Below are 12,749 nucleotides of genomic sequence, written 5' to 3'. Positions count from 1 at the left end.
TTTAGGAGGTATTTTTAAAAATGAAAAAAAAATTTAAAAAAATGTTTGAGAATCACTATTTTCTACCATATAACTACCCCCCCCCCTTCATAAAAACCATTGAGTTCTACAATAAAATATCAAAGTGTCATGGATGATGCCTATTGGTTGTCACATCACATTTGGTAGCCCGGATGAGAGCGCTTCAATATCCCTTTTTATTATTATTATTATTATTATTATTATTATTATTACACTGAACGCACGTTGGCAAGTATCGATTGCCCTTAAATTCGGACCTTGCCCTGAAAATTGCCTTTAGTCAGCGGCGCTCCGGGAACGGTCGACTCCCCGGGACACTTGACGGAACACGCCGCTTGGGTAATAACCGTGTAACAATCCGGGGATACAAAGATGACCATGAAAATTTGAAAAAGATGTGTGTTCAACACCTCTCATAAAGCATGTGAAATCATACAGCCCACACAGTGGGTACGTCATGCGACGCTAAAATTTTGCAATGCAAGAGATTGTAACCATTTCAAAATCTCAAATTTTGCATCGTCTTACCTCAAAGGTGCGTCCGCTGTATTCCGAGTGCGCCAAAGGTCATTGCGCAAATATTCAGAGGACAAGAACATGGAGAGATGACAAGTCGGCAGGAGTGCACATGACCTAATCCTCTCCTCGGTATATGTCCTTCACATGTGCTCAAGCCTATAATCTTCCAAAAGGGGGGAGGTTTTCCCCAATCCCGAGCGCCTATAATCTTCTCTCTCACCCGCCTCAGGCAGCTTGCCTGGTGACAGCGTGCGGCTCACTTTCGTCCGAGCGCACCGGCTGAAGTTGAAGTGGTGCTTTCACGGACGGGGTCCAGGCGACTCTGGAGCGGAGGATGTTTTTCGTTGCGGGGAGAGAGAGAGAGAGAGAGAGAGAGAGAGAGAAGAGAGAGAGAGAGAGAGAGAGAGAGAGAAAGAGTTTTCCCCGGTTGCATTCCCGCCCTGACAGGTGGCTCGGATGGTCACACACATGCACTCGCCCGCGCTCATCCATTCACACGGCTGGAGACACAGTGGAATTCGAAAAAGGGAGACACGCAACCTGTGAGCGGCTCGGTTCTCGGTCTGCGCCCCCTCTCTCCCCTCGCTTGCCTTTTATTGCTCTCTGGCGCCACCGAACGTTGGATTTTGCATATTTCGCATCGCGGTGTTCTTGGATTGTGCTGGAATTACAGGAACTGCTCCAGTTAGATGAACACTACTAGTCTTGGTGTAGTAAAAGTATCCCTCCATCCATTGTCTTTGCCGCTTATCCTCACGAGCGTCGTGGGGAGTGCTGGAGCCTATCCCGGATGTCAACGGGCAGGAGGCGGGGTACACCCTGAACTGGTCGCCAGCCAATCAGAGGGCACATCAAGACAAACAGTCGCACTCACAATCACACCTTGGGGCAATTTAGAGTGTCCAATTAATGTTGCATGTTTTTGGGATGTGGGAGGAAACCGGAGTGCCCAGAAGGGAACCCACGCAGGTAACGGGAGGACATGCAAACTCCAAACAGGTGGGTCCGGGATTGAACCCGGGACCCCATAACTGTGAGGCATCGCTTTATCAGCTGATCCCAACGTGCCGCCAAAGTAAAAGTTTTTTATTTTTAATTGTGCACATCGAGCCAAACAGCCACACTCACAATCACAACTTGGGCCAATTTTAGTGTCCAATAATCCATCCATCCATTTGCTTTGCCGCTTATCCTCACGAGCATAGCGGGGAGTGCTGGAGCCTATCCGGGCTGTCAAGGGGCAGGAGGTGGGGTACACCCTGAACTGGTTGCCAGCCAATCGTAGGGGACACGGAAACAAACAGGTCGCACTCACAACCACACCTTGGGACAATTTTAGTGTCCAACTATCCAGCCATCCACTTTGCCGCTTATCCTCATGGGGGTACCGGGGAGTGCTGGAGCCTATCCCAGCTGTCAACGGGCAAGAGGCGGGGTACACCCTGAACTGGTTGCCAGCCAATCGCAGGGCACATGGGGACAAACAACCACACTCACAATCACACCTATGGGCAATTTAGAGTGTCCAATTAATGTTGCATGTTTTTGGGATGTGGGAGGAAACCGGAGTGCCCGGAGGAAACCCACGCAGGCACGGGGGAGAACATGCAAACTCCACACAGGCGGGTCCGGGATTGAACCCGGGACCCCATAACTGTGAGGCCAACGCTTTACCAGCTGCACCACTGTGCCGCCATAGGAAAAGTAGTGAAAGTTAAAAAAATAAATAATTGTTAATGCCACTCTGTTGACAGCGCAGCAAAACTATTTTTTTTTTCCATTTTACTGATTAGTCCACCACATAAAAATTGCCAGTGGTACCTTGATTTACAAGTTTAATCATTTGTTCCACACCATTAAGGTGCACTACAATATTGTATTTTATTAAAAATATACAGCAACGAAATACATTGCAATTTTTTTTTTCCGAAATCAAGTCACACTAAAGGAATGTTTGGGGTTTAAAAACGCCTTTGCCTTACTAAATAGGCCACTTACCTTAATGCTAACATACAAGGCAAGAAATGAGGCTAATCGTTAGCATCCACTGTGGCAGAAGCAAGGAATATTTAAAGAAACGGTGAAGCAAAAGATACTGTAAAAATACTCACAGGAACATACACTTTATCGTACTAATATTATGGAGTCATTACAGTAGTAGCAGTAGAACTCTCATCTTCATTTGCATGATTGTAGAATATTACACCGCACCCTGGTGGCCAAAGGAGGCACAACAGAAGCAGCAGAACAATGAATTGGATTGCGCCACTAAATAAAACAATCGGTTTACATTTTTACTTTCGTGGGTTTTTTTGTGCGATATTATAGGGCTCTACTTTCCTGATTTGAACTGCATCTAAAGGTTTGAAAAGTCCATCGACGCATTGAGAAGCTTTCATCCGTGATGTCATGTCTTGAACCTGATCGCCGAGGTGCCAACGCTCCCCCAGACATGACGCTTCTTTGCCGTGAGCCTGACCGTCCTTTGAGGGATTTGATTTATATCCCACCCTCAGTCTGCTGTCCGACATCTTCTGGCTCTCCACTACATTTCTGTCCCTCAGCCGGAGATGAGCCCTTCCCACCGAAACGCATCATTTCCAAACCCATGCGCTCGTCGTGTCGATGCACCAGTAATTACTCTCAAATAAATTAAGAGAAACTGGGGCGTTACTGCCACACCAAGACACGTTTGGTGCTCTTACCCAAACTGGAAGTCGGTTTTCGTGACAACACAACAAGCAGGGTCTGTTTACATCTGGTGTGACCAGCGCCTGAGGAGATGAGGCCCAGTGTAACCAAAATGCAGGACTTCGAGGCAGAGGCATAATGTTCAATGGGCCACAGAAACGCAAACTAACAAATTTAACAGGACATGATCAAACAAAAGGGCACAGAAACGCTTGGCTAGGCGGGATCCAAAAGACATACAGCGAGGTCTGACGACTATGGGGCAAACAAACTTAACGGGACATGAGCAAACAAAAAGGCACAGAATCGCTGTGACCAGGGTTACTCTAACTTACACATAGAAGCGGAGAGTCCCACAGGCAGTGAATGCAACTCACTAACACAAGGCAACAAACTGGCAACTCTCAGTGACAAAACTACAAACTTAAATACCTGGTGTAATTGACCCCTCCGTACAGGGCACTTAACCACGCCTCCTGAAGTGACGTCACCCCACGTGTGCTAACCTCAGACAAACAATGAGCAAAAATGGCGGCACAGGAAGAAAAGACTAGAGCGAAATTGTCCGATTTATGAGCTGATTTCTCACTCGCATTCTTAGCGAATAGTGAAATATCGTCGAAAAGCCGACAGCGGGGCTTCAAGTATTTCAGCGAGGGGTATTTCAATGGTATTTCCATGCATATCGACGGAGAAACCATCGATATTAGCGCGAGATCTTTCCGGAGTCAGAGGAAGACCGAGAAGCCACATAATATAATATAGTATAACCCAAAGACGAATTCGTCATTGACACTTTCCTATTTTCGTGTTACCTATCACACTTGTGTGCAGAATCTGTATAGCCGTTTGTGAACCGCCGTATGAAGGAAAAGAAGAAGGCGAGGCTTGATTTACGAGTCGTTTCTCTCGTTTTCTTTGTGCAACGTCACGCGCTGCCCTCAATAATTATTCTTAAATTAGTGCCGAACCTACGTAAGTCCCGACCGAGTACGACAATCACTACTTTAGTGTCCTCAAACATCCTTCCTTTAGTCTTGGTGTCTCGGTGCACGTCGAAGGTTTTTAGGACTGCTAGTCCAGTTTAGCTTAGCTCAGCTCACCGCCAACAAAGCGACACGTTTGTGCAGTCAGATCATCGCAAAATATCGCTCAACACAGATCAAGTGTGTCAATCATTCACACGTAGCTATGTTATGCAAGCAAAGAACTGCTAATTCATTTATATGAGACATGTATTGAAAATCAAATATAGGGCTTACCTTCGAGCAAACATATCTGTTCCGGTAGATATTAGATGGATTTAGTTGATGATGCGGTCTTCCACAAAGTTTGATCCATCAAAGACATTTTTCGTACTGGGTCTTCGGTTTTGGAAAGGGTACGAATTGAACTCCACCAACTAGCCTTTCAGGATACCTGTCGTCTCCATTACAAAGTCCGTGACTACACCTCTTAACCATATCTATTGTTAAAGAACTCAAATACGGGATAAAACGCTAACAAAAGCTATACTGAACCCTGCCAGACCTTGTCTGAGGGAATGGCGGGTGCAAAAAGGGGCGTGGTTTATGCAGATCTCTGGCCTCTAATTGGTCAGCGACGCGGACGACGCAATTTCTACGGAGGGGTCAATTAGAGTCCAAATGGAAAACAGCTGTGACAGGTGTCAGAGGTGACACCGCCCAGAGCATTGGCTGGGCCACGCCCCTCTTGGCAGCCAAAACCCATTGCTATTAGTCAACTGCCTATAACATCTGTGACTTTGAGTGTGTGTGACTTTAAATGGGGAGTGTCCATGGGGCCAACGAATTAGTATGTGAGCTCATGTTAGCCGCTGGCTGTTAACTGGTTATTTTAAAAAAAAAAAAAAAAAAAATGAAAAATAAATAACTGTTATTTCAATAAATCATTTCAGAAGTTTTCTTCAGAAATAATGTTTTTAAGAATAGTTTATTAGTGGGAATATGTATAGGTATTCACAATAAATAAATGCTTATTCCTGTTGTTCTTCTGGCCACGATAAAAAGAAATGGGTTGAAGAATTTCAAGCACCCGAGAAAAGCTCCTTTTTATCGTTTTCACAGGTTAGGAGGAAGCTAATGAAAGTCCGTTAAACGGTCAAGTTTTCATATGCGATAAACTATTAAACAGTACACGGTTCAGCTTGAAGCGAGGGCTCGATTGTCCTCGACGGCACAAGCACAATAATGGGCAAAAGGTAGCCGGAGGCAGCGCAGGTGCGAGGCAACTGATAAGTTTTATCGGCAAAAAGAGCAAAAACACAGTGGAAAGATCACATTAGCATACTTTGAAAATAAATGTTTGCTTGTTGCTTGGGGCTCTTAAGAAGAGTGCTGGAGTGCTGCCTGTTGCTAATGGCATCATTGCAAGGCATCGCTAAAAAAAATTATAATAATAATAATTACACAAGCAGTCAGATTTTTTGGAGAGAAGAAAAATGTTAATCGCCACTCTATATTAAATATCGTCATCTTCCTAAAAAAATGCCCTAAGTCATCATTCAAAGAGTCACTAAGCTGAATCTTTCCAATTAAAGAAAAAAAAAGTGTTCAAAACAGCAGTTTTGTTCAATCATGCACAATATTCACAAATGAATCACTCCTGTGTATTAAATATCAAGTATATGTACGGTGGTACGTCAACTTCCGGTGGACTTGAATGATCTGATTTGAGGCATGTATTTGTTATTCCTCCTGTTCTCTAGGAAAAAACTAACAGTTTGCTGCCCCCTGGTGGCCAATGTGCACACCAGACCACTGAATTATCCATCCATCCATCCATTTTCTTAGCCGCTTATCCTCACAAGGGTCACTGGGGAGTGCTGGAGCCTATCCCAGCTGTCAACAGGCAGGAGGCAGGGGTACATCCTGAACTGGTTGCCAGCCAATCGCAGGGCGCATCGAGACAGTCGCACTCACAATCACACCTAGCGGCAATTTAGAGTGTCCAATTAGCATTGCATGTTTTTGGGATGTAGGAGGAAACTCACGCAAGCACGGTGAGAACATGCAAACTTCACAGTGGTGGGTCTGGGATCGAACCCGGGTCCTCAGAACTGTGGGGACAACACTTTACCAGCTGATCCACCGTACTGCCCACTGAATTATCATGAAACATAAACTATTTAATTCCTTACTTTCCATGCAATTATGTTATTACTGTGTTTGTATGGTACAGTACTATTTGCTTTTTTTTTTTTTTTATTAAAAGCATGATGTAAAATTTTTGCGATTGGCTGACAACTGGTTTAAGGTGTGCCCCGCCTCCTGCCCAAAGATGGCTGGGATAGGCTCCAAGCACTCCCGTGACCCCTGTGAGGATAAGCGGCTCAGAAAATTGATCGATGAATATAAAATGTAGTTGTTAGTTATTGATTAATAATACATCCATTTATTTCATTGAGAAATTATTGTTTGAGATAATCTGTCTACTAAATAGACAAGTAATAAAAACATGACTTGAAAAAAAACATTGTGCTACGATAAATCAACGGATTTTTTTTAACCCTACATCAATAAATTTCATGTACTATAATGAATAAAAACAATGGAAAATTAAAAAAAAAAAAATCCCCGGTGGCACAGTGGGTCAGATGGTAAATCGTTGGCCTCACAGTTCTGAGGTCTCGGGTTCAATCCCGGACCCACCTGTGTGGAGTTTGCACATCCTCCCCGTGCCTGCGTGGCTCTTCTCCGGGCATTCCGTTTTCCTCCGAAATCCCAAAAATATGCGACACTAATTGGACACTCTAAATTGCCCCAAGGTGTGATTGTGAGTGCGGCTGTCTTAATCTGTCCTGCGATTGGCTGGCAACCAGTTCAGGGTTTACCCCGCCTCTTGCCCGTTGACAGCTGGGATAGGGCTCCAGTGCTCCCCGTGACCCTTGTGAGGATAAGCGGCAAAGAAAATGGATGGATGGATGTTTCTTTCATAAAGTCATTCCGTTTCCTACTACACTGAGAAGTTGCTCGTTAATGGTTGTTTGTCAACACATACGCCCTGCAATTGTCGAGCGACACTTCCAGGGCGTACCCTGCCCCACTCGTGAGGATAAGCGGCATAGAAAATGGATGGATGGAAGTTGTGAGTTGGTTGAAAAGCTAGCAAACAAAAAAAAATGTTCTAAAATAATTGAGTACATCTATACACCAACTTTTTGAATGGATTCCCATTCCATATTGCAATGAATAATATGTACTGGGGGCAAGAATAAGTTGGTAGAAAAATATGTATGCGAAGAAGGAACTGGCACTGCCTCCACCGGACCAAACAAAAAATATATATCATGTTGTTGACGCATCTGGACAGGCGGCCACCCGATCGTTTCCTGTGGAGTCTGTTTGGGGTGTAAATAAAGTCAATGAAAACCAGTTTCTCAAAAGTGCTTTAGTTACTCGAAGGGATGAAATGCTTTTTGCCACAAAAATGATGAAGAGTATATAAAAAAAAAAAAAAGGTCATCTTAGAAAATGGCCGGCGTAAGACAGCACTAGAAGGACACAGAAATTGCAAGTCTGCCCATAAAAACATATCTCCTTCCCCCTCCAACTCGGTGGCAACACCGCACTTCTGAGCAGCGGTATTATTCGTCCTTGTGAGACGACTCGGAATGGGCTCGCTGTGATGATGTCGAAAACCGCGGCAGGAAAACGAGCTGCGGCCGAAATGGCAACGGCGGCGGGAGCACAAGTGTGATTCATAAGGGCGGAGAAGAATAACGCCGGTGATATTCACGTTTAGTCGGAGCTTGGAGGAAGAACAACAACTGTTCAGATGAGCCGTTGTGCAAAATGTACCACTCGAGTGTTCATCTTGGATCAATGGACTAAATTGTAACTGTACTGCAATGGTGACCCCCGGCCCCACCCCCCACTTCTAAATGTGTAACTTTGCACACTTGAGAAATTGGAGAGACTCCGATTTTGATGACTATTGACTGAATCGAAAGTGGGAGAGAGAAAAATTTAAATTAAATTAAATTAAAAAAAAAAAAAAAAACACATTCCTTATCTCAACTCGGCATATGTATTAAGAAGGAAGAAATTTAAGTATTAAAAATCCATAACTCTATCTGTTAACCCAACTTACCTGTGTGTAGCTACAATTACTTTGTGGCTATGTACATTAGCATGTTGTGTTTACATTAAATCTCTTGCCAGTCATCCACAGGATGGGCAAGACAGGAAACATGATTAAAAATCAAATTGGACCGTGATATAAGGCAACCTATCCGTACAAAACTGCCACATCACCATGTATACAATAATGGATTATGTAAATATATTCCACATGTGCGTTTATACTGCGATGCCCTCGAGAGGAACGCTGACAGCGTCACGGTGACAAAAACAACTTGCTCAGGTCTCGGGCCAGACTCCACAGCAATTATTATCAATTAAATATATTGCAGAAATCCATATAAATGCAACTTGTTTCAGCACAACTCTTTGGTTAATCGTGAAAATGGATTTGTTGAGCTACTAACCAATACAGTTCCACTTTCGCGCACATATACAAATGCGCATCTAACACTTTCAATAAAATTATGTTTTAACAGGTTACAAATATAAAACATTAACATAGCATGATTATCAGTGCAATGACTATAGTGGAGGAGAAAAAAAAATAACGCACTCACGCCAGCTCTTTATGCAAACATTATTTTCATAGGCCAAACTGAAATGATGAGCAAACGGGGTCATTTGTGCTGGTCTCCAATTAGGACCCAAATTGTTGAGAGCTGTACTGGAATATGCCTGTCCAATATACCAAAGATTGAAAAATAAAATATACAGCCTGCTTGTTGGAAGTCATTTCAGTCAGTCATAACTACTTTTGTGTGTGTGTGTGTACAGTATTTCACCATAAGAAGTAACAAAGAATACAGGTTTGAAGGTACTGACGACGCTGAGGAGTGAAATACGGCATCTTAAAGGTCAAGTGTCATCCCTATAAACATTCTAAAATAAGGTAATGGAATGAAAAATACATATAACATTATTCACTTCAATGTCGATCCGAAAAAAATAAATATGAGCAGAGAGCGCGTCATCCATGCGCAAAGTTGCGTTATGTTATGAGAGACCGATTACGTGGGCCGCCCCAAACTATTTTTTTTTAGTAGCTGTACACACACCTGCCTGTCATTTGGAGCCCACGAAGCTCTCGTCCTTTGCACCCGTGCAATCCATTTTTCACGACGAACCGGGTCTCTTGCAAACTTATGAAGGGTAAAATCCATCCTCCCGAGCGTTCGAGCAATGTACAGCAATGCAACGAGCCGGCATTTTGGCTAACACGGAGGAACAACGAGCTACCTACCAGCAGGTAAAACTGATAGAAACAAACGAGTCCACTTGAGGGCGGCCCTGCCATGTACGTCACTTCCTGCTTCTTCTCGAAAACAAATCCCTCTCGAGGATTTTCATGGCGGGAGTTACAAAAAGCTTTATACGTCAAAATCATGTTTTGTGGTGAAAAAACGCATTGATTACATACTAAAAAAAATCATGCATTTCATGACAGTGGACCTTTAATGAGTCGGCTATTTTACTTTACCTTCTGTGCAGCGAGTACAGCGGATCGGGTTGTATGTGCGTTGTTTTGTGGGGGTTGCGGGGGGGGGGGGGGTGCATCCAAATGCGAACGGATGAGACTCGGCAGTCCAGCAGCAGGAAGGGAGGAGCTCGCTTCAAATCTCGGACCACCCCCTCCCTTCCTCCCCACCAGCAACACAAACGCTACATTGAGCAGAGGAAACGGAAAAGACGAAACATACGCGAAGACGGATTTTGTTTTTTTTTTTTTTAATCCCTCGTGCAGAGTTGGTTCTTTTTCTCAGATCTCTTATTCTAAGGGGTGCTCGTTTGTTCGATTTTTTTGGGCGGAGGGGGGGGGGGGAGAAGTTGCCAGCTGTCAGCAGCTGGCAGAAAGCACCCGCCCTGCTCGGGAACACAAGACACTCGGAAGAGGAGGAGTAAGAAGGGGTTGACAGAACGAGAACGAGGGGAAAGAGGGAGACATGGCACCCCAGCCCCAACCAGGGCAGTCCCAGGTGAGGCAGCACATGGCCAAGTTCCTCCGGAGTTTCCCGGGGGTCGCCCGCCTGCTGCAGATCGTCTTCGGCGCCGGCCTGTGGGTCACCATAGCGGCCAACAAGTACGAGGGCTCCATCCATTTCGTGCTGTTCGTGGCGGTCCTCTTCTGGCTCCTGTGTCTGGGCCTCTTCTTCGTCTCGCTGCTGGACAAGCAGGACGCCGTGCCCGTGCTCGGTGGCCCCCGCTGGCTGAGCGCCAACCTGGCGCACGACGTGGCCGCCGCCGCGCTCTACTTGCCGGCCGTGGGGGTCATGGTCTACAAGACGGATCGCAATTCGTACTGCAACCTGGAGCAGTACAAGCACTTCTGCTTGTACAAGGTCTACCTGACGGCCTCGGTGTTCGCCTGCCTGTGCTGCCTGGCCTTCCTGCTCTCGGTGGTCTACGGTGCCTGCAGGAAGAGCCGAGGGGAGCAGACGCTCATCTGAGGGTAGCAACTTACTCTTTATTTCCTATTTTTATATATATATATATATATATCTAAACCACAGCAAGATGAGGAAGAGTTAACTTCACTGTATTTTCTTTTAATCCAACAAATGCAGATATCTATTTAAACACACGAGTGTCAAACTCATTTTTGTCACTGGTCAAATTGTCATTAATGCTTTCCCTCTGAGACTCTACTGACTGTGGAACCGCGTGAAATATATAATCACACGCGTCATATACCGTACAGTGGAACCTCGGATTTACTGTGCTCGACTTTTTCTAGAATTTGGTCTTCTATGACGTTTTTGTGCATTCTAAACGCACCTGCTCGACTGTCTCCCGCCTATTTTCCCCATTTTAAAATCCATTATTAAAAGTGAAGGCCCTTTGAAATGTTGGTCCGGAATCAAGTAAATGATTTTCACGGGCCACCCAAAATGACATGGCAGGCCAGATCTGGCCCGCGGGCCTTGCGTTGGACACCCGCGATTCCACATAAGGGGTGAGGAAAATTATTTAAATTATGTTAACAAATAAACTGCATATCATGCACGTTGTTGCATTAATTTAATTAATTAATTTGCCCAATCTTTTTTACTTTCTTTCTTTTATTTTATTTTTTTATGGGGGATCCAACACCAAAAATGCTCAATAGTAGTTTATCCCCACTCATTGTATAACGTTTGGGTGTCTTACAATATATATATTTTTTCCAATAGAATTATAATGGCCGTCAATTATCAATATTCAAGCACGGGTCCACTGTATTTATGTTTGCCTTTAAAGGGCGTGGTCAAGTGAGTGATGTCAGCAACCGGATTCCTTGCCATTTGTCCAATTCAATAAAACGAGGGGGAAAAAACATATTTCTCTCTCGATTTTAAGGTGCTTATACATCCACAAGTGGATTGTTTTCATGATTCTAAAAGAGAATATTACTTTTTTTTTCTTTTTTTTGGGGGGGGGGTCAGGCATCAACTACAGGGGTCCTCGGTTTATGGGATTCTGTTGCCATGGAGGCGATATACCCTGATACAAATATGAGGGTAACTGAGTGTGGCTTATCGTGACGTGTTCCAATTTATTACACCAAGTGCCATTTGTAATAACAGTGTCGTAAACTGAGGCACCCCTGTATTTTATTTTTTATCCGTTATGTCACTGCAGTAGAAAACATTGTCATACAGTATGAGTGGTACAACTATAACAATTTATACCCATGATCTTTTATATATAGATATAGATATTATATGTTTCTGTTTTTTCTATACTGGTCCTTTAGCAACAGAATGAATGTTACAGTTTTTGACTTTTTTCACAGTGCCCTCCGTCACATTGCTGTACGCGCAAAGCCTAAACGTAGTCATGTGACTGTTGCTGCCTCAAATGTCTTTAACAAACAAAAGTGTTCGTTTGTCAAGCCAAAAATCGGAAAAGTGCAAAAATAAAGAGCAATAAGAGGACAAAGTGATTTCTTGTGGGTTTGTTTTGTTTTGTTTTGTTTTCACAAAGTATGCGGAAGAGTGAGCCAGGGACACTTTGATGGCTTTGCCCCAAATGAAAGACAGATTTTTTTCGGGGGGGGGGGGCAAATGACAGAAGCCCCCATGAGCAACTTCCTGTCAGGAGATTAAAAAAAAAAAAAAAAAAATTCTGAGCCTACCAGAAGGGATCGTTTATACGCTTTGGCCACATGAAAGCGCCTCAAACGTGCCTCCGTGTCTGATAGCAAGTCTGAAAGTCTCCTAGCTGATAGCAAGTGTACGTGTTTGGGTATCTGGTTCATACCGGAACAGTCTGTTGGGGGTTTTGGAGGTGGGCTGATGTGCGGCCAATGAAAACGGGGGGGGGGGGGGGGGGTGATTCAACGTCTCGGCCTTTTCCAGTCAGCTGCGCACAAGTTCCTCTGGCGGCTAAATTCGGGGAGCCATTAAATCTCGCGCAAATCGCTTGTTTGTACAGAGG

The 12,749-nt window shown here is 44.4% G+C and overlaps 2 protein-coding genes across 2 annotated transcripts in view; one reads left to right on the top strand and one right to left on the bottom strand.

Moving 5' to 3' along the window:
- Positions 1-9,878, bottom strand: part of LOC133509551 (protocadherin-15-like) — a 284,180-nt gene extending 274,302 nt beyond the window's left edge. Inside the window, exon 1 of the mRNA XM_061836682.1 lies at positions 9,814-9,878. The gene's annotated coding sequence lies outside the window, so the exon portion shown is untranslated. The remainder of the gene's footprint in view (positions 1-9,813) is intronic.
- A 61-nt stretch (positions 9,879-9,939) lies between these two features.
- On the top strand, positions 9,940-11,877 carry marveld1 (MARVEL domain containing 1). Its single transcript, XM_061837941.1, has one exon. The coding sequence runs from the start codon at positions 10,277-10,279 to the stop codon at positions 10,778-10,780; it is 504 nt and encodes a 167-aa protein (XP_061693925.1). The 5' UTR covers positions 9,940-10,276; the 3' UTR covers positions 10,781-11,877.
- The last annotated feature ends 872 nt before the right edge of the window (positions 11,878-12,749 follow it).

The sequence above is a fragment of the Syngnathoides biaculeatus genome, chromosome 12 (assembly GCF_019802595.1).
Source record: "Syngnathoides biaculeatus isolate LvHL_M chromosome 12, ASM1980259v1, whole genome shotgun sequence".
NCBI lineage: Eukaryota > Metazoa > Chordata > Actinopteri > Syngnathiformes > Syngnathidae > Syngnathoides > Syngnathoides biaculeatus.
This window is presented reverse-complemented; position numbering and strand designations above follow the sequence as displayed.